The sequence below is a fragment of the Mycteria americana genome, chromosome 2 (genome assembly GCF_035582795.1).
Source record: "Mycteria americana isolate JAX WOST 10 ecotype Jacksonville Zoo and Gardens chromosome 2, USCA_MyAme_1.0, whole genome shotgun sequence".
NCBI classification, from domain to species: domain Eukaryota; kingdom Metazoa; phylum Chordata; class Aves; order Ciconiiformes; family Ciconiidae; genus Mycteria; species Mycteria americana.
In genome coordinates this window covers 18,406,526-18,434,170 of record NC_134366.1, presented here as the reverse complement: position 1 = coordinate 18,434,170, position 27,645 = coordinate 18,406,526, and the positions used below count along the sequence as shown (strand labels likewise).

At 40.2% G+C, this 27,645-nt stretch overlaps 1 protein-coding gene across 5 annotated transcripts in view; it reads right to left on the bottom strand.

Moving 5' to 3' along the window:
- Positions 1-15,878: 15,878 nt before the first annotated feature.
- The window catches only part of MPP7 (MAGUK p55 scaffold protein 7), a 160,941-nt gene continuing 149,174 nt past the window's right edge, over positions 15,879-27,645 (bottom strand). For all 5 annotated transcript variants that reach the window (XM_075492579.1, XM_075492582.1, XM_075492580.1 and 2 more), the window contains 5 exons: positions 24,819-24,899; positions 22,906-22,999; positions 21,704-21,812; positions 20,064-20,207; positions 15,879-19,104 (listed from right to left, as the gene is read on the bottom strand). In XM_075492579.1, coding sequence (XP_075348694.1) covers positions 18,925-19,104; positions 20,064-20,207; positions 21,704-21,812; positions 22,906-22,999; positions 24,819-24,899 — 608 coding nt within the window. In that variant the 3' untranslated portion in view covers positions 15,879-18,924. The remainder of the gene's footprint in view (positions 19,105-20,063; positions 20,208-21,703; positions 21,813-22,905; positions 23,000-24,818; positions 24,900-27,645) is intronic.

The following is a 27,645-nucleotide window of genomic DNA, read 5'->3' as shown; positions in this document are numbered from 1 at the left end:
AGATTCAATTAAAACAAAACAAAACAAAACCAAGAGAATATTTATCCAAAATAGTGTGTGCCAAGTGGAATGGACAAAGTGGTAACCCTGCAAATTAGAGCACCTTACTCTAAGTCAGGGGTATCCAGAACCACTTTTCACCTTTGCAATTTAGAAAAGGTTTTGACTTTCTGGCTAGTCAAGCAAAAAATGGAGAATTATTTTAAAATGTAGGATGAAAAATTGCCAGCTACACTTATTAGTTATACGTTTAGCCTGTGGTGCTAGACATTTGAAATAACGTGATATTAAAAGTAATACTGCAGACCAGTGTGTCTTGTACTGTGATTGAAGACAGTGTTTTTACCTTTCAAACAGAAACCCTTTGCAAGTGAATGCTACTGACGTGCCCAAATACCTTTTGCTTTCCTAATGGTTTCTAAAAATTGCTTCCTTTTTCAAGGGGAAAAAGGGAGAAAGGATTGGGCTGTTTGTTTTGGGGTGGGAGTGTGAAAAGGAGATTGTTTTAAAATTAGAAGTAGAATGTCATAAGTCGTCTCCATTTATGTGTTTCTTTTCCTAGAGGAAAAATGAGAGGTATTGGTGGAAAGTATTTTGGACTGCAACTTGGTGATATTAATCAGGAAAGAGAGTTTGGCTGTTTCATGAAGACTGGATTCTCACACTAGATGCTAATACAAACATGCAAAAGACACTACATGGTTAAAGAGAATTTAAAATCCTTTTCTTTTCAGGTATTCAGCTTCCAGTTATTACTGTGCTAGCCCATTTCACTACTGAGGCAATCACCAATAGTAATTCTGGGTAATACCCTGCATAGTTTTTATGAAAAGTAACATAAAAATAAAAAAAAATCCAAATCGTTTTTTCCCCCGTTATATAATCAGAAAGCAAGCCAAGATTGACATCAGGGCGTTTTCTCTTCTTTGTAGGTCATTTTAAGGCAGAAATTCAAGCACCTTGGAGCAATCACTGGTTTTGAAGAGACTGCTTCTATCATTTATGGTGGTACGGTAATATTATATGGGAAAATGTGAAATTGTGAGAGGAGTGGAGATCAGAATAAAGCCAAATCGCTACAGGGTTTGAGCAGCAACTGGCTGTAAAATTAATATGGAGCAACAGTTGAATGTTGCAAGGTCGAGCATTAATCCAGTGCCTGGTAGAAAAATAATTTACTTACCTAAATTTCTGTTTCATAGTGATTGTACTGTGTGAGCTATTAAAACAAAATAAAAAAGCAACTCTCCTTCAAGTCCGTAGAATATATTTGATGATATTGACATCTTCACTCAGCTTGGATGAAAAATAAGTCCTGCGTGGATGAGAATAGGGATTATAGCTCCATTCCAAATCCATTCACAGTAGAACTTCAAACTGGGAGGAAAGTTGCCTTTTTATCAAAATTATTTTTATTGAGAGAAGCAGAACTGCGTGTTACAGATACATGTCTTCTTGCATAGTGTACATTCTGATACAGTTAATTCAGCCAATTTTCTGGTATTATTCTCAAGATCTGTGCCATGGATATTAGAATCCTCCATATGGGTACATTTTTCCTCTGATTTTTTCCATTTCTTCTTCTGGTAATAACTGTATAAAATCATGCATTTTAGTTGAAATTTAGAATCATTAAGGTTGTTCTGGAGAACCTGAAGCTCTCCCACATTTTGGTAGTTAGTTATTTTATTGTAGAAAGAGAAGCATCTAGCTGTTATACCTTCATTTATTTTTTAGCTCAAGCAGAGATGGAGATTAAAACTATGTATTTTAAAAAAACCTTTATTCTTTTTGCATCCAATTTATGCATAAATGAATATTTCAGTTTATTACAGGAGCTGTTGATTTCCAGCAAGCCTTCAACTCTGAATGTAAAATCTGGGGGATGAAGCGGGCCACTTTTTCAAAATGCATGCGCATGTGCTCTGTTTAGATTTGGGAAGAATAATACTGAATAGTTTGAACGTAATTTTTCCTGGAATATCAAGTTAGCATCTATTGTTTTGATATTGAAAAGGTTGCTGATTATGATGCCAAAAGACTGTCTTACTGGGTAGTTTGAAACAATTTCTCAGAGATGGAAGGGGATTCTGTCCCTACTGGAAAATCATACACGGCAAGACTTTAGTATCTGCTCCCATTATCATCAACAGATTTCTGTCATCGATTTCATAGGAGGAAGGATTTGGTCCATCAACAATACTGTCAGACAACAGACAGTTAAACTTGATTTTACCAGACTCTTCCAAAAAATCTAGTACCTGTGACATTCTAAAACAGAGCTTAGTTATATTAATGACATTCTTCTGCTAATATTTCAATGTAAAAGGTTTGTGATTTATTCTGATTTAGGTAAAGCCTTTCACACTGGAAATAAGGATGGTCTTTGTATGCCAGGGGTCAGAAGCAATTAGGCTTAAGATCCTGAAGAAATCTACTACCAATTAACAGTTTGCTACTGCTGTCAAGTAAATATAAGCATATTTAAGCATGGTAAGCCCCAAATGGTATGCTTTAGTGATTAATTTATAATGGTATTTTATTCTTTTGATATGTTGGTTCAGTAACACCACTAAATTTGAAGCAGTGACATTTAAGAGTTAATAAAAGTTTTGTGCCATTAAAATGAGTAAGTGCAGAATAAAATTTGAGGATCCAAATCTGCAAATTTTTATGCAAGCAGTCCTTTGCATCTCCTACTAGATATGCTATACTGCACAATAAGTACGATGTAGAAATTGGTGCCAAAGCTGGCTCATGGACTGGAAGCAGGCTAGCCTATTTGTGCAACGCTTTGCCAAAGCTACTTTACTTTGCTAAAAAACAGGGTAAATTAGACCGTGTGCAGCATTAAGCAATGTGGTTAAACTGCTTCCAGTTACCCAAGCTGTCTCCCTTTGAGCTGCTTTGGCTATCTCTCTACAGCACTGTGTTGTGCAGCACAGGCACGTCCTGACTAAAATTGATGTGTGTGAAATTTTGTTCATGTAAGGAAGGACTGACGAATCGTACCCATCCTTTCTTCTCCAGAAATTCTGTCCTCAGATACATGCAGAATGTACAACTTAGCATGTCTTCAAATAACTACAGTATAACTGTCATTGCATTTGACCTCAGAAATGTGATTCTCTGAGTAAACACAGAAAATGGAGGCACTGCAACTGATTATAATTAAATATAAGTGGCTAAGCACAGATCTGTGGTATAAATAGATGTGTTACGGCTGACAGTTAAAGTTTGAGTTCAGCTTACGTGTGAGCCTTTGCAGTACTCATGTAAATCAATGTTCTCACTTACAAGAGAAACCTCATAATTTACCACTACCCATAAAGTATCCTCTCTGTAATCAATAGTGATTCCTATATGGAATTACTGTACAGAGCAACCTTTCTTCCATCCATATCCTCAGCATGATTGCTGTATGGTTTGGCACCACGACAGAAAAATATCCAGTGAGCTCAGTAGTTTTCTGCGTGGAAGGACTTAGCTGTCCTAATTTGGTACAAAAATTCCATTCAGTTTAAAGTAAGCAAAACTGGAATTAAATACTCCACATGGTGAAGGATTGAGTAGAATCTTCAGGGGGGAATATTGTTTGCAGTCTCACTGTACTGAGACTTTACAATTAAATTCAGCTTAATTGTATTCTATATAGAAGTAGAATACAGTAACAAAAAATACTCAGTGTTGTCTGCCATACTGATAACTGTAAAGGGTGATGTGGTGATTTTTTTCATCTTCACTTTTGGTGATAATTATATATGCTGCACTTGAGACCGAGAACAGACCATATTCAAATGAATCTCAAAACATTTTACTGCTTTCTGATTATGTGAGCGCTCATACAGACGTGCTGTGCTCGGCTCTTCAGCCTGCCAAACGGGAATGAGGAGTGCAGGGGTGTTTCTGAACCCCTCCGCTCCTCTCGGGAGCCTGGGGTGCCGTGCGGGTGCCGGGCTCTGAGGCACTCTCCTCATGGAGCCGCGGTCCCTGTCCAGCGGGATTCCCTTCTGTCGAACAGGCTGGGGCTCGAAACAGCCAGGCAGGGACCCCGAAGCACGCGGGAACCCGGCTCCCCCGTAACTCAGCACTTTACTAGACAAGCCCACAAGTTCACGGGCAATCGCCACGCAGCCGTGAGCCCAGTACACGAGCAGGATCCTTCCTGGAAGCAGCCAGCGGTGTGAGTAAGTGGTAGGTGTGCTCAGGGCGCCGGGATGGAAGCGAACCCCTCAGGGAACCGAGTGCAGGCTTGTCTTTTAACGGGGTGACAGGGAGCGGCGGCTAGAAGTTCAGAGTTCGGTGTACTCACAGGAACTGAAGCTTTGGCACTTAGGAGACTGACAGGACCAAAACAACGGAGCCAAGCGAATTCAGATTTTACAGTCAGTAAAGCAGAGGTTTTCTGAATCGCTTTTGTGGATTTGGGCTGCCCGAATTCCACTTTCGGTGCCTTGTGTGCATCTTGAGTGTACGTCTCTGTGTTCCAACAAAAATACAGGCTACATCTCAAATAAACAAAATTTAGAAAATAATTGGTTTTCCATTTTAGTATGTGTTTGCGATTTACTAAAGTAAAAGAATTCCTGTAATTTTCTAGTCACCTATGTAACCGACACCTCTGGTGGAACTGAGCATACCTCTTCTACTTACACAAAACAGACACTTCCAAATGTAATGTTTTATAAAGCTGTGATTAACTAATGAGGGAATAGAAGAGTTTTCTAATAAATATGGTAAGCATGCTAAATAACTGGCACTTCTAAAAAGAAATCATAATTCTCCTTGGGATTGGATTACAGCATCAAGGAGTGACAAAGTATATTTAAGCTGACAAAGCTATTTATACTAGAGAAATCTGTGATGTTACGTGCTTTCCTGTTCTCATTGTTCCATTTCTCATATGAAAGCTACTTATTTTTTGCTTTGTCCATCTTGATATAAGGATAGCTGTGTATTTATATGCTATACATTTTTTCATATAATTTGTGATTTATAAGATACACCACATTACATAAACCATCATGTTTTATTTTGACTAAGCAGAAGAGTAACTCTTCACTTCAAGAAGTATCTTCCCATAAAGTTTCTTATGTGTCTTTTTCAACTCTTACCAACAGAACAGTGTAGTATTTTTAAAGTGTTATCTTTTTGCTGTGCAATGTTAAGACTATAGGGAAATACACAGAGGCTATTGAATCCCTAGGGATTGCTTTGCATATAGTCAGTAAAAACATACATGTACTCACAATATTGCTTTATTAGTGGGTTCTTCAGTGACTGTTTGCTCAGTGATACAATAATATCTCCATTTAAAGAGACAAAAAAAGCAAGACAGATGAAGGACTGGCAAGTGCTAAACAGTAACTTTACTAATTCTCGGATTAGCAGTAGTATCTTAAACTCAGCAATTGTTCACAAATATTGCATTTGTATTTAGCTTGAAGTTTGCTGTTCTTATTTGAGGTACAAGGAAGGACAAGCCCCTTCAAGCTGTTCTCCAGCCATATAAATTGAACTCATGAAGATTAATCTTTGTAATCCCTGCCTCCGCTTTTCTTGACTGCCTCATTGAGATGCACGGTGCCTGATTTCGCAGTATTCGTTGCACAGCAGCGCTTACAGTCACAGCCCAGCTCCCGCTGCCTACAGCTTGCAGTTGCAAGTGCTCAGCACTTCTACAAATTACACTCCACTGTACCAAGCACCAAGAAAAACACAATTAACAACCGCATGTGCAAAGTGACTAGTATCACACAGGAAATCTGTGGCAAAGGCGGGGATACGATTCAGTTCCCCAGGGCTGCACTCATGCCTTAATCATGAAAACATGTTCTCTTCTCTACGGTTGTCTGCTTCATTCACTATGTACTTCCAACGGCGGCAACAAAGAAAGTACAGATTCCACAGAGCACACTTGCTTTTACTACACAGTGATTCATCCTCCGGCGCAGGTCTTTGCTATGCACTACATAACACAGAAGACCCACAGAAAACTCTCTCTGCTCTCAAAGGAATCACACGCAGTTCCCTTTCCCTCACCACTCACATAATCCACCGGAGTCCTTGTCCCTTTGTCTGCCTCTTCTACCACCAAGAGAGTTGGTTGGGAGCATGGGAATGACAGGATTCCTGATCCGATTCCTGCGCTTAATCAGGCCCCAGATTGCAGCAGCAATGAGCGGCAGGATCAGGGAAGACCGTTTTGAACACCAGTAGCCCCAGGGCTGGAGCATGCCCAGATGTTTCATGGAACGGCTCCGGCAGGCCAGTCGCACACAGGTGTTTATTGGCTTGAAGTAAAAATCAGGAATATCAAGAATAATTCATCCACCACGTGGCTCTTCAAACAGAACAGGAACGAGCACAATGTGCAAATCTAAATGGCAGATAACAGCAGCTATTAGCTAACAAGCATGCTTTACTCACCGAGTTGCTTGCGTGATGAACTTTCTCTTTTCCTGGAACGAACTCATTTTAGTATGAAAACTGATTATGGATAAAGTATTGTCAAAGGCACGTAGCCGAGCAACCGTACAACTCCCTTTTTCACTAATATCTATCGTTTTTCAGAACAAAAGATGCTGCTGCTGACTGCAGTAAGTACAAATCTACTTAGAAATGTGATTTGCAGTTTACTTTCTCTTTATGCTTAAAAGCTATTTAAAAGCAAAACAGATCTAACAATCAAAAGTAGCATTGTGCACTTACAGTAAATAATTCATTTTCACACTAAACTTACTTTAAAGAGCAAAGAATTGCTATATGTGGGAAATAAAGGAGAAATGTAAGAAATGATTCCGAAGAGCTTTGCTACTTCGCACAGCAAAAGCTCTGCACAGCCTCTCCATGACCTAGCCCACAGCTAGCGCCGCATGATTTACTGGTTATCTTTAATAAAGCGAAATCCAAGCACCTTTTCTGTTTTGTTACTTCCATTTTAACACTAGCAGTAGCAGACAGACAGACAAAGTTTAGTTTTAGCCTGGCAGCTAAAAGAAATACTTCTAACATAGATATGTACTGTTACAGTCTGACTTATAAACGCTCAGTAGTAAAGTCAGCAGGAATTGAGCACTAAAACTGGAGAAGAGTAAGTGGAAAGAGACCCTGCTGCATTTGCAGACTCGTGGTAATAAGGAAAGCACTCCTGACTGCTCTTGGAAACTTGTCATGTAAGTGAGCAAGGGGAGAGGTCAGGCACTGCCAGACTGCTCGTCCAGCCCGACACGGGGGGTTGCACCGAATCTAAAAAACTGAAAACAGTTCGAAACATGCATTTAACTAAAAATGAATGTTGTTAAAACAGATTATACCCATCATTTATAAATGTAATCTGAAAGTACCGTTGCTCCTGGCTTCCACTCAGATGATGTCTGGCAGCACGCTGTGTATCATCCACAAAGTATCTTCCAGAATCCCCAGCACCCTGGCTTCAGGGACCGCTCTAAACCTCACTAAATTCTGATGATTCTGATGTCATTTTCTAAGCTTAAAGTGTTCTTTCAAGTGACATCAATCATGACTCAACCTGGCCTCTCCTGCCATATATGACAAAGGCTCCTATTTTTAAACTTGCAGACAAATACAGCCTGTATAACTTTTTTTTGCCAAAAATACGTCAGTTCAAATCTCGCTACTCTGAGCATATTCTGTTCTTTTGGGATACTTGTCAGCTGGCCTATTTATATCAGGTTTGTAAGAAATTAGATGTTTTTCTAGAAGTAAAATAACAGACTTGGAGAACAGAGCTTCCACCTTGCATTATTAATAGAATTCATGATAATCTGTGGTTATATTGTCAAGAAGCACAGAGACTAATTGCACAGAGCCAACAATTCACTCAGCGTGGTGGTTAAAATGGATAAATGGATAAAAATGATTTGTATTAGTGCCTGCAGTCTCTTGTAAATGTCAAATACTTTCCTGACATTCTAAAACCCAGGCTGTACAGCAAAAGTAGGAGAGTCGCATTTCGTATTAATTTAAAAATGCATAAAACTGATTATCCTTTTCCAGCACTCAGTATTTCACTGTTTCATGAAGACTCTCGATGCGGCTCATAACTGGCTATACTCTTTCAATCCATCATGTCTCTCATTTTTCTTTCAGCAGAGCAGTGAATGTTTTACTTTAGATAAATAAATAAAATTTTACTTCCTGTGTAAGAAGATATTTACAGAGATTCCCCATGACCCGTTTTCCCACTTGGAGAAAGTTGTAAATATTCATCTCCCCTATTTCCCATGCATGGCAGTCTTGCCATTCCCATGAACTAGCTGCTCCTTTTGTGTAAAGCCCAGTCCCATGCATGTATCTGCATGTATTTCAGTACTGTCACTTCAGCTTTTTACTGTTCACTTTAATCATCTCGCAGGGTTCAAAGAACACCTGGACATATTCTCATCTGCTAGTCTTTCAAACATTCACAAAATGTTCTAGTATAAAGGATTTATGATATTTCCTTGGTTCACCCCATTTGGGTACTTACCATACATCTGTTAGACTCTATTTTTTTTACTCTCCTGTAGTAGAATGATGCACAGGTGTAATTGAACTGACAAAAGTGTTAATATTTTTCTAAAACAGATCACTTATATTTAGTACAACTGACATTTTACTCATTGTTCTCATTAGTACCCACATTTATTCCAAAAGAATTGTGAAGTGAAATCATCAAAAAGCTACCAGCTGCACAAGTCTTCTGAAACCTCTGTTGTCTGAGTCTGCCTTACACATTACAAAAACATGCAAAAAGGCTTAGAGATAGTTTCAAAAGAAAAGAATAGAAAAGGAATATCCAGGTGGCTTTTTAACTGTGGAATACAATAAAATAGAGTTTGGAAAGTATTACACAGAAATACAATAACGAAAAAACAAGATACGCAGTTTACAAGTTGAAATATATAGTGCCGTGCCTTTGCTTGAGCCGAAATCAGTAAAGCAGACAAGCAGGCTTTATACGGGTTTACTAACTGCTTGACAGCTGAGTTTACAAATGTGTGACTGGCAGCTTACAGGCGTGCTGATCAACACTACAAAATCTTTTAAGGCTTAAGGTTAATTAAGGTTAATTATTCTGAAACACTGTTTTAGAGATTTCAGTAATAATTGCCTAAAGTGACAGAGATGAATTGCTGCCTCCATTTTGAGAGCACTTGGGAAATTACTTAAAAGTGTGTGAGAAGATTTATTGGGAACACATTGTAGGTGTAAAAGAAATTAAACCCTGGATGAACGGCTAAGCAGCAAAGGGCATGCCGGCGTAACACAATCCTACAATTTGCATTAAATAATTTAGACAAAGAGTCAATAGGTTTATCAGCGACACATATCTACTATCATGTGCTTGACAGGACTTAGACACATTTGCATTGAAATTCATTCCCAGATACTAAGCTCAGATATTTATCCAAAGATAATAACCAGAGTAATCAACCTTACATGTTTGATTACTCACTAAAATATTTATCATCTTAGCTGATTGCATCTTATCTCAAAGCCAGACCCTGAGCCCAGAGAAGTCATCAACTTGGTTCCAGGGTAAGAGCTGCCAACCCCGTTGTGAGGAGTGTTATTGAAGTCAAAGGGACCACACATGGAACGAGGCACTAAAGCTTGACAGTAAAAGTCAGCAAGACCTGGCATTAGATTACAAGGTCTTCAGAGCAAAGGCATTCCTAATTTCCCAGGCACAGAAAGAGAAGAGGTAAAACTCTGATATTGTTAAAATAAAAATGAAACTTTTCTATTAACTTCACTAGCACCACATTTTTATCCACTGCCATCTCATCTGTGCCGCACTGTTTAACTGCATGAACAATCCCGTGTTTTTAAGTGGTACCGATGAAAGTCATTTGAGGCTAGCTGTAGGAAGAGCTCCTACTATCACTCATTTAGGGGTTGAAGCGGTGTCAGCTATCTGCTGATATTTCATACTTGCACCATACACATAATACAGAAAGCAGCAGCAGCCGTTAGGTACTAATAGTAAAGCAATCCAGACTAAGCACTTTCCAATAGCACAAAATGAGGCAATTTACCAGGAAGAGAGGGAGTTGCATTAGCATGAAAAAATTCTAAGTTATTCACAAGATGCTCAAAGAGAAGGAAGAATCATCAATCCTGAACACTGGAACCGTGAGGATCCATAAGGATTTTACATGACGCTAGCGAGCCCAAGCCAAGCAACCGCTGCTATAAGTGGAGCTGTGCAGGGAGCAGAGTAGTAGCACTGCCTCCTGCAACGCGCTCTCAGATTTAGAGAGAATCTGGCCTCTTGTGTTTTCCGCTTAGATTTTGTGACAGACAAGTTGCTGTAGCTGGGAGCGACCCAGGAGTGAGTTCCTGCAGCAAATCTGAGCATGAGCGTCTCACTGGAGGTACCTAAATGCGGTCGCAAGGACAGTAACAAACACCGAGTGTATAAATGCATCACATTTTGCCAGCGGTAGCAGAGTTAATACCAGCCACCACCATCCCTCTGGTACAGAGTAGGTGAACGTGAAGGAGGCTCAGGATTAAGAACGCACCCACCTTCTCAGTGATACACAGACGCTTCAACCAACCAAGTCTCAGGACTTGTTGGACTTGAACAGACTCTAAGAGTAGGCAGGTTTTAATAGCACTTTTCAGAAGATGACTTCTGGAGACCACAAAGTCAGGAGCTACATTCAGACCGCGACACTGTGAAGGGAAAGCATGTGCAGAGTCTGCCACGATGGAGTTAAGAACTGCACATTGGGAGTGCTTTACCTGGCACAGAGGGTAACTTAACTGCTCCCTGCTAAATGCTCGTAAGTGAAGGGCACAGGGGTGGATACTGCTCCTTCTCATAGTTAAGAGGGAGTAAACGACACCATGATGCTTAAATCATCTTCCCATGCTGTTTTCACCCCTAGGTTGCTCAGTTTTGCACCAAGCTTGCAGACTTCCCGGTGGTTGAGAGCCGGGCAGTGCCCCAGCTTCTCCCTTCCAGCGGTTCTGGCCAGCCTCTCCTTTCTGCTCCACATTGTCCTTGTTAAACTATTGGCCCCTGACACGGAGAGGCTTTTTGAGAAGACTGGTTAGGAAGAAAGGAAACGAGATTAAACAGAATAGGTCACTTGAGAGCAGTTGCAGAAATTTTGTCTTTATTTGCTTGGTCTGGTAGCTTTGGAAGATAGGAACTCCACATCTTTTACAGCTACATTTATATAAAGAATAAAGGCTTTAATTACAGCAACTCTTGCTTTCAAGCAGGCAGTAGGGAAGCCAAAAGAAAAATAGAAGAGTCTGCAGTCAGAGTAATAGTGTCTGATAATGAGAAGTGTCACATAAACTTCTGAAGATTAAAAATGGAATAATAAAGTGTTTTCCTCTTTTACTAAGCTACTGCATAATCTTGTCACGAATAGCATCTCTCATTTCAAACACTGCGGGGTTACCTGTGGCAGTCCCTACCACGGCAAAGCGCGGCACCTCCTGCTTTGCCTGGAATAGCTCCTCCGTAGCTCCCCTGCCGTGCCGCAGCGTCCCCCAGCCCCTGCGGCGGGCTGACGGTCATGGCCAGCGTAGTTTCAGAAGCGGGGTACATATGTAGTTGGACTTTTGAAGGGAAAACAGAACTTGATACTTCAGTTCCCACAGGATACCACCACAGAGACTATTTTCTGTAAAACGAAACCAGTGGAGTGGTGTTTTACACCACAGTATCGCATAAAAGGCAAGACAGTTGGCCCAGTGATACTCCTACACAGACAAATTCCCGTGTCTCCTGACAGGTTCACATTTCTTTATCTGGCAAGCATAAAATTATAGTCTATGTACAAAGCAGCCTTTTCATTTAGGGAACAATTAAGCTAATCCCAGCAAGATTTCATGTTTAACTAGGTTTGTAGTGAACAAGTTTGTAGTCTGCATTCAATCAAGCTCTTTTGACTTTCACAAAATATGGGCAAACCAGTGATATTTGAAATGCAAAATTCTAAGCTTCCTGAGACGTGTGTGAGTCCTGCCTGAGAAAAACTATGCGTCTATTTGCTAAAACTTTGGTATTATATCAGTAGACTTCTTTCTTTAATCTGTCATTAATCTTCCAATTAAGCAATAAACAGTGGTTTTGTAAGCCTGCTTTTTTCATTAAAATAAATTGGTATACACTACAGCACTTGGTAAATACATAAACATATATACATACGCACACATGCCCAATAAAATAAAGTTGCTGTTGGCATACAGGTCACATCAGCTGCACTCATTGCAAGATGCAGACTCTTGGCTTTCAAAGTCTCACCTATTCAAAAGCGTGGTCCGAGTCTGTGCTTTTTTCAGTTTGGTTTGAGCTGGGGTTGGATCCAGCTGTGGCCAATGATGATCTGAATTCATTGAAGTCAAAAGAAGACAATAATTCAGGTTCAGTTCTGGTTTTTGACAAAACAATGGTTCAAATCAATCTTTGGTTTTGGTTCTACTTCCTGCTTAACAGCTGTGTAAAGAAAAACATCTGGAATAATACCCCAGCAGGGCCAATAACTGAGGCTGCTCTTTCATACTATCCAGATAGCACCAATAATAACAAAGCTTTCAGGCCAGTCTTCAACAACAAAAAACCCCAACCAAACAAAAAGATCCCTTTTGTGCCTTACGATCAATAGTAGCCAGGACCGCAAAAGGGACTTCAAACATACTGCCTGCATCTGCACCGGTCAGTAGAACGGGCCAAGACCTGTTGCTCTGGCTCTGAAGGAAAGCGGCACAGCACAGCTCCTACACACACAGCTGAATTCTCTCCCCCAGACAAGATAGCCTCATGGCTGCTGGGACCAGCCTTTTGGTACCCCCAGCTGTGCCTGGGCACCACCCAGCACGGGCTGAAGCCCTGCCAGGAAGCCCCGAACCACCTGGTCCTCCTGAGAGATGCTGAATCCCAGATGTGACTGCCCCGTCGTGCCAGCACAGCCTCTGGTGCCAGCCGGCGAGAAGACTCGTGCTCACCGATCTCTCTGCACCTTCTTGCTAGTCTGCATCGCTCTGCCATCTCTCTGGCCTTTTTACTGAGCTGCTTTGAAGCTGGGACTACGTTTTTGTTCCATGTTCATACGGTGCCTGACGCAGGCCAGTCAGTATTTGGGAGTAGGGCTCCAGAAGCTACATCCAAGTAGGTTTAGTGGGGAAGCATGACCCATACACGGTATGTAAAGCTCTCAGAGAAAGTAAAATGTGAGTGGGCCTACGTGCACTCTGGAGTGGTCTCAACCCATGCTTCCATCTGTGCAACTTCCACATCATAAATGTGTGCCTTGATCATGGAAGACGGGGACTACTCCCACCACTTGAAGCCTACCCCCATTTCAGGGAACTATCATTTCTTAACAATAAGCCCGCAATGCGTATCTAGGAAAGGGGGGACGCACCATTAGATGTCCAGAGCTCACACACAAAACAAGCAGAACTGCCCCCAGTTGCCGTTTTCTTAAACAAGAAGCCCGGAAGCCAACACTGGCTGCATAAAAATTGAACTTGCTCCTGGCCTTTTTTACCACGTGCTGCTCTCATGTATGAAATGGGCCACAGGGAGCTCTCAGAGCTGTTCTGTCTTCATGGGACAAAACACCGTTCGTGTGCTTCTCCATCTGGATCAAACGCTGGCTCTCCACCCCTCGTTTCAGAAACACACCGCCTCGAGCGTCCGTTGAGGGGGAAGTAAAAAATGTCCTTGTGTCAGAGTTTTGGTGTCTCGCTGTTTTTCGAGATGAGTCAATTATCCCTTTCCCCCTCCTTGTATGACCGAGATTACTAAACTAAAGCTGTACAAGGGCCAAGAGGAAGAAAAGAATTAAATTGCCAATGATTAAACGGCCAAGAGGAAAAAAAGAATGAAATTGCCAATGATTAAACACAGTTTGGTAAGTTTGTGTTAAAGCTGTGATCTCTGTACTCTTGCTGTAAAAGTTAACAAAAGCAGAAGAAAGTAAAGCAACAGGTTTGCCAACATCACCAGGATCCGGACTGCTCCTTCTGGGCACTGCATTTCAGCTCTCCACAATTCCAACAATCTTGGCTTTGCTTACCAATAAAGATTTACTGGCGCTTATTTATATTTACCAAGGAGGGAACAGAAACCACAGAACGTTCGCAGCCAACTTGCTAACCTCCTTGTTCAGAGACTTACAAAAACAAAGATGCATTTCCAGGGTAGTACTCGCACTTGTAACATTCTCGGTCCCTCTCTGCCATAGCTACAGACCCTCTGCCTTTAAAGCATGTACTGAATCCCTTAAAACTAAGTTTCCATGAGCCTGTGTATAATCCTACAGCAAGCTTGTAACATCTTTGTTAAACCACAAATCTAAATTTCACTTGAGGAAAATTATAGCATGCCTTCTGGTTTTTTAGCATATTCAAGTCGTGACTATGAATACGACTCCTGAAAAGAAATAGACGTAATTACAAAAGAAATTGTGACCTAATTTTCTCTATTTATTTCTTATCAAGAAGTTTTCAAATACTGTTTGTGCCATTTGAGCCCTTTTGGAAATCCTGAAGATGTTTTTCTCCATTCATGTATTGAAATATGTAGCTGGCAGCTTTGTGCCACTAAGTCTTTAAAATTTTATTTAAACAGGCAAATGTGTACAACGAAAACAGAAGCAAGACAAAGTCTCAGTAATCACAAGGATTTACCCTCTTTGTTAAAATGTTGGATGTCAGCTACACAAAATACCATAGTATTTTATTATAGAGATGTAAAATCATTCCATACAGTCTTCCAAATATCCAACTTGTATTTCAGACACAGATACCAAGAGGGAAAAAGTCTCCAGCTGTCTAGAACTCCAAATTCTCTCATTTGTACTGTCATTTACCATAAGACAAAATTTAAGACCAGACTTTAACTGTTTCCAAATGTTTTTGTGTATGTTTCTGCTGAAACCTTTAACCATTATCTAGCACCAGAATTCTTAAACAACAAATACACCCACTGTATTCCTTTAATTTTGTGTTCAGACATTTTTCTGTTGAATCCTTGGTATCATACATTAATCATGGTAATATATGATAAATACTTAATGACTTTGAGAGCAAAAGGATCTTGGCAAATTGCAAGTACAAATGATTTTAAGCACTGATACACAGAAAACTCTTAATCCTGTGGGGAAATGGCTGTAGATACTGCAGTAGCAAAAATAGACTCGGATTATAACTTTAACTGTAAATCTCTGAAGAAACCGTTCATCCTTTGAAACAATCTCACAAAAACTAAATACGAGCTTTACCGAGGAAAAAATTCTCCATGCACAGTAGAAACCTGAACCTAAGTACATGTGGGAAATGCAGAATACTGCACTGAAACAAACCAGAAGGGGCTTACAAGTCTTCTCTCTAATCCTAGTACGTGTTAGGCTTTTTTTCTGGAAAAGACATAACACAATGCAAAAAGTAACTTAGTTTAAGCATGACCTTCTTGGAGTCCTACAAATGAACACAACCTCCCATGGGACTTGTGAGTGGCCTAGGAGCATATGTGACCGATGCAGCACTCCGAGTCGGTAACTCAGATAACGCTCCGGGCACTCGGCAAGCCCAAGCGAGCTGATCTCTCAGTTTGACCCACTGACTTAAGCTTTCCCTCTCAGAAAGAAAATGATTTATTTTGGGGTGGGCTGCAGGAAAGGGTAAACATGTATTTTGAAGGAGAATTCGGCAACAAAAATGAAAAATTAAGAATTTTAGTCCTTGTTCTAGGTTGCTTTATTTTTCCATTTTAAAGATAATTGGAGCATTACAGTTAATAGAGAGACCTATGAAATAACTTACTACTTAGGCATTTCACATTTTAAAGTCATTAAGCCTATGTGTTATGGTGCAATTCACAATAAAGAAAAAAACACCTTCAGTGATATATCAATAATTTATTGTTTTGCATAAGAAGGTAAGATCAGATTTCAGGTAAGACATCAACCAAGGACCTGATGGCAAATTCAAGTATAGAGCTTGGTACAATATTAAAAAATACTACCATTTGTTTGACTATGGCAAACAGCTAAAACACAATAAAAACATCTGGACTTGACTGTCAAAACATACAGTTCTCTAAAAACCCACACAGCACAACTTGAATATGTGGAATATTGGAAACATGTTTAGTTGTCTTCATTCCCAAATTCTTAGGAGTCAAAGGAACAATATCTCCCCCCTCCTCGCCCGTGGTATCCCAGAACAATTCAGCACATGGGCTCCGCGTCCATCACAATAAGCAGGCTCCTGTCCTGTTGAAACTGTTGGGCTAAGACATTTTCTGTGCCTTGACCTACTATCATCTCTGCCTGCCTCATGCAGGCCAGTGGCTTTGATTTTTTTTTTTTTTAAGCTAACACTGCAACAATGTTGATTTTCAAGAGCAATCTAGTAATTTGATTAAAACTATTTCTCACTCCTGAAAGACTCTGTGCACATTTTACTCTGTCGGTTGGATTGATGTTTTTGTGATTCCCTTTCTTTTGCAGGTGTTACAATTCAGGAATTAGCTCCTGGCTTGGAGACGGGGCAGGCAGCCATCCGCCTAGGAAACTCCTGCCAGGGCTGTGCCGCGGATCAGAGGGTCAGTGTCTCTGTAAACGCAGCAAAGCACCGTGCTGCTTACTGCTGCCCAGCACAGCAAACCTGTTGTAGGAGGCCCTCCTAGACCACACCGACCCAGGAATGGGAATTAAATTAATTTCAAAAGGACAAGGAAAACAGCCTGCAGACAGCCAGAACTGTTTCTAACAGGGAGTTTTGTAGATTATTCTAGCATCTATTTCTTAAAGAGAAAAGCAGGTCCCTTACGTGAGTGTTACTGTACACTAATGTTCTGCGACAGCCCAGGTTAGAAGCAGTGTTGAGGGTGTTTCAGTAAGGACTAAAGCCCCTCTTGTTGGCAACGGCCAGGTCCTGAGGGATGCCGAGTGCCCTCTCAGCTTGGGTTGGTTGCATGAGACGGCGAGGGCACTCGGCGTCTCGCAGGCAAAGGCAAACAGACCCGCTGAATTCCAGATCCCCTGAAAAATAGTTTGATTTTCAGTAATAAAAAAAATAGAAAACATTTTCTCAACTCACATAATCTCCATGCAATTAATTTAATCAACAAATTTCTGTTTATGTTACAAAAAAGTTTAAGTCCACCAGGAAAACGGTGAAATTTGACAAAAGTTACATTATAGCTATTCAGGCAGAGCGTGTATCCGTACTGGGATTCAGTACATCTGTAACTCTTGCATAAACATTTCCAGACTCCCAGGGATTTTGCTGTTGTTGCTTGCATTTCATTTATTTTATACGACTCTAAGCTAAATGCAATGACCCACACATTAAATACGCATTTAGAATAAAACTGCAAAATCTGATGGCTTTATCAGCGTATGAACTGAAATAAAATATTTACATGGAATGTTGAGCTCCATTTACAGAGACAGTGTTTCAAATTACAGACTTAGTAATCTCTTTAGTAAATGATCACATTGACAAGAAATTTAAAAACTTAACATCCCTTTTCAACCCTTTCATAAATATATAAAGTTTCACTAAATTCTTTTTTCTTTAAACAAGACAGCTATATTCTCTTTACAGATTAACATGAAAGAACGGTTTCCTGTTCGAATGCCACAGATGTGATGATCTGAAGTCAGCAAGTTCCTATACACATTCTGTACTTACAAGACATATTCACAACACAACACACAGGTGTTACTTGGTCTTTACAGCTGTACTCATTTCCTGCATATCAGTATTAAATAAAGAAAAATACCAAATTATCTATATTAAAAATACATCATCTAATATACATTTGCTTACACTGCCACATCAGATTTTAAAATGACGTTTCCAACTGCGTCTGACCAGTGACAAGGATATCTCTTACAGTGAAGTCTACAGCATTAATTTATTTTTGAGTGGAGACAAAATATCTGTTACACTACTAAAAAGTATCACTACATATTAAACAATAAAAAGAAGTAATCTCTTGCAACTGCTTCCCAGATCTCCAAGGTTTCCTCACTAATTGTTTGAAAATTTCTGATGGGAAAATTGTTCTAAAGGATGCCAAAAATGTTTGAAATCAGTTTAAAGGGGGAAAAAAAAAGTTACTCTCTACTTTGTTGCTATTCATATCACTTTGCCACTGATTTTACAGAAGATTAATCCCAAAGTTTGAAGTTATATACATAGTAACTCACATTTTTCCCTATTTAAATAAATATTCCCATGAGTTTTCTTTGTTGTGCCACAAAGCATGCGTGAAAATATTTTCAATTCATGCATGCTCACAGCAGAGTATGTCACAATTAAGCCACTGAATACATCTTTCTTTCCATGAGTATGTAAGTGCAAAGGAATACTAAAATCACTCTGTACATATAAGACAAGGTTCACATCTAGAAAAGTAAAAACACTTATCTTGATACGTAATTAAAACTATGATGTCTTCCTCATAAAAATGTTGGTCACTTTTGCCTGTTTCAGTTCTCTCAAGCACTTCAGGGGCAATACCTTCCAAGTGCTGATGTGCTCTTTATGAGAGCAGTTATGCTTAAAACCATCAAAGTGCTGATCTCCAGTATTAATTAGTATCTTCTGCAAACTCTCCATTAAAAAAGCTTACCTTGGAAATACACAGATGATGATAAAGAGGTGTTTGGCAGTTTTGTTACACTAGTATTAGCTCACTTTATGGAGCATAGTAAGACTTCGATTTAATCTGACTGTTTTGCCCCAAAATTGTGGGCAGGAGAATTGAAGACATAGGAAAATAAGACCAGTTCCAAGTGCATGAAGAGTGCACCTGCTGCTCAGGTAGCGTTAGAAAGCCCTCCTACCAAGAAAACGGCCATTGAGTAATGCCTAACCATGCCCCATATTTGGATGCTGAGACAACAGCAGATGTTTTGTCTATTTAAAACGTTACTATGAATGTAGCCAGCTGACGGGAACCCAGAAGGTCTCAGTCTCCAACCTGTCAAAAGTTGTTTTAAGCTCACTGTAAGCTGTAGCGAGGTCATCGTTGACTATCACCTTATCGAAAAGGTGGCCGTACTGGCTCTCCATCACGTGGGCAGATTTAATCATTTCTTGAAAATCTTCTTCCTAGTAAGGTTGGTGCAAGGCATAGTCAGCCCATAGCAACATCACATACACTCATTCTGTGGTAAATGCAAAGCTACTTGCTTATTTCTGATCTCATCAGGAGGTGGAAACTGTACTTTTAATAAAAACAATCTATAGAAATTACAAGTGATCTCAGAGAGCATTCTCATGAGTAGACTTTGCTCAACAGGCAATTCTTTCATCTCTCCCCTTGCAGCGACACAATTAGTCACTGCACGGTAATTACAGAGACATCTTCTGTTAGCAGTACCAGTGGAAAGTTTCTGTTTACTTTGATGATACATTTAAAGTTTCATTACTTAAGTCTCAACTTGCTATTAGCATGCGATACATTACAGTGCAGCCTTTATTCTTTTAAGAGCTTGGTAGGAGCTGTCTGCCTATGGCTGGTTCAACCTGGCTCAGTGGATTTCTCTTCATGTTTGGAGAAGGAACAAATCTTAGGAACTTAACTGTTTACATAACTCTGAGAGATTAAACCCGTCCTAACTAAGCAATGTCCTGAAGGTTGGTCTTAAGAATGAACTCCTCTTACGTTTTTTATACCACAGAACATATTCTTATAGTGCATTATTTCCAAACTATTTCAAATGCGTATTCTACACAGATACAGTCTGTGACTATATCCGTGACTCAGTTTGAAACAAAATCTAAAAAATCCTGAATAACATCTGAATGAGGGAAAATGACACACAGAGTAAATGTAGATAAAAAGTCTAATGATGATCAGCTTTGCTTTAGCTTCAATTAAACTATGATTTCATTATAGTTCAGGGAAGTAAATAAGTTACTGTTGGTTAATCTGATACAAGATACTATGTGTAAGCCCTGACAAGTACTGTTGATGAGATCCAGTGATCACCTTTATTTTCAAGGTAAACCACTACAACAAAACTCTTAACAAGTTCTCATGTTTTACCACATGTAAATATACTCACTGTAAAGGGTTTTGCAGTTCCCTTATCATCTTTACTTGAAATAATCTTGGCATTTTTTCTGGTCTCTCTCAAACGGTCAAGTGATGGAGGCTTTATAAATATAACAAATGGTTTAAATTCATATGTCCGTAAGTGTTTCACTGTCTGGGAAGAGGAAAGGTTTTAATTAATTAGTTTATTTCACACAATGGCATTTACCGTAATAAAAGAAACTCTCCACTAACCAAAATAAACCCATAAAGCACTTCTAGAAGGCTATTTTTCATTTACTGCCATCCCGCCCTCATGACCGGCATTGATTGATGTAAGGAGAATTTTCATGCGAACGGTAAGAAAACTCTCCATTTGCACAGGGGCTGCTGGTAAACCCCATCAGTCCAGCAAAGGCTGGGCTGTGCACTGCAGTGCCACTGGCAGCGGGAGGATGGAGGGGAGGAAAAGTTCAACACATTTTAGCAGGAATAATACTTTCTGTACCCATGAAAAGTAGCAGGAAAAGGTGTCTGTGACACTCGGTCACAACAGCTCAATGGCTTGTTCTCTTCAATACTGTGTGTCCACTACATAACTGTTCACTCTTCCTGAGCGAGTCGAGTGATGCTACGTATGGAGTTAAGAGATAGGTCTACGGTTCAGATTACACACAGGGTGAAGCAGGGATGGGATGGCCAGCAGCTCTCTGTCCTCTTCACACTGCCAGGGCCCACAGGAAAATGTTGTGTGGGAGAGTGGGATCCCAGAACGGTTCACAAGCCTGGGTCCCCGGGAGAATTTAGTGCTTCACTGGAAAACAGGGCCGTGCTGGACATGGAATGGTCTCGCAGAGCAGCCTGGCGATATCAGCCGCAGGAGCCCCTGCCCAGCTCCGCTCCTGCCCTGGCACGGGGTCTGGCTTCCCCGGACGCTCCTCTGCCAGCGCAGCTCCCCTGCCCCGCTCCTACGGCACAGCCCCACATCCGAAACTGCCCCGGGAACTGTTCACGAGCTCCCGGGGCTCAGAAGTCACAGGCTGGCCACCCTTGGAGAAGAAATACTTTGGCTGGATTTAAACAAACTATAGTCCAGCTCCTGGAAGCACTGTGGTTATTAGTAGCATAAAAATTCCCAGTGGAGCTGTTCAGCGGGTTGAAAGACAAGGTCAATGCAAGAACAAATGGTTTAGAGAGGAATGTTCTTAACCATTATCCAGCCAACATCACATTTAGTGCGTTCCTTGACTCGTGTCCAGCCTGCATGGAAACCCTTTGCACAAACGGTCCGGCTAAACGTGTGAGAGAGAGCTGCTGGACTGGGTGGTAGCTCAAAGCCATTCTGAAACTGACGTTTCAGAGAGAACCTCTAACCCAAACCAGCAGAAAGATGAATGAAAACATAGGAGCATTTTGTAATTAAATCTTTCGTATTATGCTGCGGCCTTTCAATTCAGTTAATTACTGAGCTGAATACTTGCCAATATGTATTGAAGCTTCCTTCCTCTCCTCCTTTCAGAGAGTCTTGCTGTGATAAAGGTCCCCAGCAAGCCCACTCAACAGTCATTCAGCGTGGAATAAAATATACCTTTTTAGAAACATTTTTTTTCCCTGGAGTCCCAACATGCAATGTGGGGAACTACAAGAGTCCACAAAGGGGTGCTTACTTACATGAGGCTGCACATCCAACAAACAAACTTTGTTTTTAGCTAGAACGGATCGAACAGAATCTAAACTTGTACCATAGTAGTTGTTCTTATACTCGCCATACTCGATAAACCTGTGGCAGAAGGTGAAAACAACTGGAATAATTTCCATTTTCTCCAGAAAAAAGTTTATCAGTTTGGTTTATAAGATCTAATTCAGGAGCAAAAATATTTTACTTTACATGAGATTTTTACCACGTTTTATACAGGAAATGCTGTCAAGTACTTCAGCATGTCAATTTTAAGAAATCTTCTACTTTACCACTTTCAAATCAGTAACACCTGCTTGTATTACAGTTAAAGAGAAAAAAGTACTGTATTCCAACAGCCCACTAATGTTTTCCATCACCTCTTTTTCTGAACTAATGCAATGCAATAAAACAGTGGATAAGCTACACAATAGAAACTACTGAAATTTCATTGCACACTACAGAATATCCAAATTCTCTGTCTCAGAAGAGGAGGAGGAGCGACGATGGTGCTAATGGAACCAAGGCGGCTGGTTATGTGCTATAAAAGTACAAACGTTATTTGCCAAAAAAGCAAAGTACAGTTTGAAGTTTCAATAAAACCCACAGCTTTGTGTCTAATACACTTTTGCCCTCTGAAACACTGGGGCAGAATTTCAAGCTACGATATTTTACAGGCTGCTGGAGAGCACGATGCTACCATTGTCTTCATTTTAGTTTAATTTCTGGCAGGTTTACAGGCAGGGGCTTCACTGTAGATCTCTACATTCAAAAGCAGAGGAAGTGCCTGGCCTGAAAGAGAGCAGAACTACGCAAACATTGACTCAGGCACGTTTGCAGCACTTCGAGGGCCCCCCGTCCTAGAGCTGCAATGCTTTATTGCTATGACAGACGATGCCCTATTAAAGGAGTGCTCCCCCATCCTGAACACCTACAATTTCAGTGTCTTCTTGATGAACTGAAGTACTGAAACTATTTGGAAGCTTAGAAACATTTGTGTTTGCACATACTGCTTTTTTGCTCTGTGTTTTTGCCAGCTGCTTTGAACTGCTTATATATCAAAATGTAATTTTAACACATCTTCAAATCACTGCAACTTATATCCACTTTGACTTATTATCTAAAATTACAACCAGCCCCATTTTATAATAAAGCCATTGTTTTAACTGTGGTTCTAGTTAAAATCTCTTCAACGTACTTGTTATTCTGTACGTCTGTCTCAAACAAGTGCTTGGAAATGAAAATGTATTCGACACCGTCACTTTCTTGGCTTCTCCTTGGTCGGGTAGTGTCTGCAGTTTAATTAAATGAAAAAAAAAAAAAAAAAAAAAGAAAAGATGCACAAAGCAATATAATGCCAAACAGTTCAGGAAACATTGAAAAGCACAAAACCCTTGTGCAATACTAAGTGTAGTGGTTCCCTCACTTCCGACGGGCATAAGGCTGCTCTGGATCTGGTAGGCGGCACTCAAGCACATGACAGGCTTGAGTTTAAAAGCATGCAGGAAAAGCAGGAAAAAACTTACTGGACAAGTATCAGATTATCATTTTTATTAACTAGTGGAAAAATCCAATAAAATGAGGACAGCTGAATAATAAAAGGAGCAGCAGTCCATAACAATTACCCCAGCCTTGCCACTTGTTAAACTTATTAGCATACAAGACCATAAAGGGAAACAAAGCTCACCAACCTGATTTATAAAAGATTACGTTCATTAACAACACTTGTAGCTATGGTATGTGAAGCATGATCATAAAAAAATGGGGTGTGAATTTTATGTTTTAGTGCTTTTCTTTTTCTGGTGATCAAAACTGAATTCCTTTTTCTTTCAGTAGCCTTATAGCATTTGCACTTCTTACTTTCAAGTACTATGTATAAAGGTTTTGCTTATAAATGAAACTTATTTGTGGGGTTGCCACTTCTGAATAATGAACCCATTTGAAAGCCCTATTTAATACACGTTGTATGTTACAGCATCGTGCATTTTCTGTCACATAGGAACATACACAACCTGCTTGCAGAAACAGTCCTGAATGCCATTTGATATCACACCCTTCTTAGGTTGACACGAAGAGAAACATTTCCAAGACAAGAACCCCAGTTCTCCCTCCAAGTCTTGACTTACTGAATTTCAGGGAGAGGGATTTCTTTACGTGTTTGTTTTAAATTATAACCACAAATTTGGAAGAGAAAAGAGAGAAGGCAGCTTGATGAATACTGGCAATTTTTAGAGAAATATTTTTGGGCAAATGATTGCATATGCTTCAATGTGTTAAATATTTGGGAACATCTGGCTTTTTTTGTTGTTGTTTTCAATACCCAGCTGAAGCAAATATGTGCAAATGAAATGACTTACCAAAACCAAATGTATTCATTTTTCTACCTAGCAGATTAATTCATATATATACTTTATAGAATACCTGTACTTGCGAAAACCTTGTGACATTATCTCCTACATTCAGAATGTTGGACCCATGTTTTTTTAATGATCCCAAAAGGAGGCGAAAACAAACCAAGGAATGAAAGTCTAACTAAAACTGTCAAGTCCTCCACATTAAAGAAAACCCAATAAAGTATCGTAGAAGTTAATATAGAACAATGTTATTCCGTGTTATACAAATTACACTATTTGGTCAGATAGGGGGAAAGAGGAAAAAAATCCCCAAATCAACTTTTCTAAAGTTAATCAAAGGGATCTAAGTAATTTATTCACAGGATTAAACTGCTTACCATCAGTCTTAATTTTTCAGCCTAATATATAAAGGCCATTTTGCTGCAAGCAAGCATTGGTAACAGAGTATGTTTCACTGCTTTACAGCCAAATCCAGGGTGTTCTTCAGCTGAGTTTCATTTACTAAACCTCGCTGACATCAATCATGTTAAACTTGTACTAAAAGTCTACTGCAATGCCTCTGAGCCAAAACATCCTATCAGTTTAATCAATGCTATTTAAAATACAACTGCAGCAGCACTTTTAAAAATTAGAAAAGTAATTTGGATGCCAAGCATGCATTTAGAGACCCAATTTGAAAGTGCCTTAAGGTAATGCAATAATAAAGGATAATAACGCAAGTATAGCATTAGGAGAATAGAAGTGTATTTTTACTTACGTGGCACTGTTACCCCATAATGCTGGGTGTCACTGATCAGCAATTTCCGTTTAAGTTCATTCAGTCCAACACCCACAGGACCTGAAAGAAAAAAATCATGCTGTTTCCCAACAGCCAGTTCTCTCTAGTCTTCAGGTGTAAGTACTCTCTGAGGTAAGACTACGTAGCATATAGCTATAATATATATTGGCTTTTAATCAGAGTCATTTGGAAACGCCCATGGTTCTAGCCTCTCCTAGAATATACAGCGCTGACAAATTTCAGGGGATGTAGTTGGCAGTTACTCTGCTCTGACTTTACTACGGAGGAAAAATCAGTGAAAAAGTTGACAGCAAAGCTAACTTTCTTTTCTACAGCAACTACCCACAATACGCACCCATCTCCATCCTCAGCCCTCCTACAGATCCCTGCACCCTAACCTGCAGCTTTCCAGCACAAAAAGAGGTTTGGCTATTCGTTTTGCCAGAATATCCCCAACTCGCAGACTAGAGGGCCCGCAGCTGGCATGCACAAAGTCCCCCCAAAGCCTCTGCACTCCATGTGTCATTGTGGCCTTTTCCTCACTCCCTCCAGCTGCTGCATCCCTCGTCCGCACCAGACTCCCCTGAGGAGCGTTGCTCCCGCCTTCTCCCCGCGCCCTGGGAGCACTGCTCCTTCCAGCCCCGGCTGCCGGCCGGAATACCGCCCGGCCTCTGCCTGGCTGTAGCTGCCGCCGTCCACCATTTGACTGGGCCACGTTGGCATCGCATGGGGAGAGGAAGGAAGGGCAGCACTCCCCAGGTCACAACCCATTTGGGATGTTTGGCTTGCTTTCTTTGTTGTTGATTTTCTTTTAAACTATGCTCGTCTCCTGCCTGCTGTCTGAACTGCTCCAAAGCAAATGTTTCCTTCTTCACACGGCTGCCAAAGAGAGCCCGCTCTTGGAAAGAGGATGGCAGGAAGAAACAAAGACTGCACGGAATTCTTTTGACCCGTCTCTTCCACCTCCATTTGAGTACTCTTGTCCTAGAAGCTACTGAGCAGATGTTCCTCTCATTTTTCAGGTTGTCCCTAACTCTCAGCCATTTGCCAGTGGTGCTTTAGGTCTCAGTGAGGGCACTCTGTCCTGTGAGGTCTCAAACGCCCCATGAGCAATTGCTGCCTGCCCCCAGGAGCTGTTGGCGCAGGGCTCCAGCCTGCCCGGCCCCTTTGCTGGTGGGGCCATGGTGTCGTGTGTGTGGTGGGAGCTCAGCTCTGCATGCTCGTGTGCTTCTGATGGTGCAGTGGCTTCATTTCTGCAGAGCCAGGTCAACAGCAGAACGCAGAGGCGAGTGAGTCATTGGAACCATATCCCCAGTAATACAAGGATAATACATGTGGTTTTAAGGAAAATTCCTGTTCTTCTAGTAAAAGTGATACATTTATGCATGGAGTGCTTTTTAACAGAGACATTTCAGACATCAGAAATACAAAACCTAATAAACATTTTAATGCAGTAGTGATATGTTGATTAATTACTAGTGAGAGTCTGATATCAAAAAGCAAAGATTGATGCTCCAGCACCTTCAGGTGCCTGTTTGTAACAATGACTATCCGCCCTGGCTGAAGTTAGAAACACATAATGATGAAAAGCAAATGCTTGCTACTTTGCTACTATCCCCAGACTATGGTCTCTCTGTAAAATCCTAGGGTTTCTGCATTTAAAATTTTTATATGTTTACATAAGTTAAACACACGACTACATTTCAAGTTCCATCTCTGACCTGCCTGTAAATTAATCTATCAGTATGTATAAATGTTTATTTAATATGGTGTACAGCAGCCTCTACTGGTGCATGTCTGCAGAGGAAAGCAATGTGTCATGTAGATAATGGCATTACTTTTGTTCTTATTTTTTAAAAAACATTTTTCCTTTTTTAATAGTATAGCTATTTAAGGCAAATACAGATTTTTATAGGAAAAGTAATTAAAATTCTCAATATATCCTAGCAAAGTAGAATGAAACAAGTGGAATTCAAGTAAAAAAAAACCCATTGTATTCCTTTCAAGCAAAAGATTTACCCTATCAAATCTACACAAATATTATTTCCTCTGTCTACACGCTGCTTTTAGCTCTATTTATATATAAAGAATCCAGGCTTCACTTCCTGCAACAGATGCTTTGGAAACTTAGATCAAATCTGTTTCCAGACCACAACCTCACTATTATTCTGTCTCCCCTTCCAGATTACCATTTAAAAATCACCTTTAAATTTAACTACTGGAAGGTGTAGATTCTTCTTTTTCACTCAGTGCTGTCTTGGCAGAGTTCTCATAACTGTAACATATGGATACTGAAGGCTGATTCCTAATTAGCAACGCCATCCATTACGCTGATTTTTACACTGTATCTCCTGAGTGTAATGTACATCTCTATTCTGAATATTCTTTTCATTTGGATGCAACAGAGAAAGATGCTGGTTTCTAATAATTATGAATCTGAACATGACTTGAACTCAAGAAGAGAATAAAGCATCAGGATTGAAAAGGACAATCCAGATTCTTACAGTAAAATGCCAGGCATGTGGAATCCATGACTGTAGCATAGTTTTGGTTTACTATAAATCACCCCAGGCAGCAATATTTAGAGTTACAGTGACAGATTTAGAGATATTCTGTTTATTTTTTTTAAAGGAACATTTATGTTGCTTGCTGTTGCGTGTTGAGTCACGTAAGCTAAGTAATGGTTGAATCCTCCACAAATGGGCTGTAGTGCCTACCTCACTTTATTGAGGGACACTTGCAGAATTAAACCACCAGTCATTAAAACTTGCATTAAATTTTGTACCATTCAGATATGTCTGAAGAA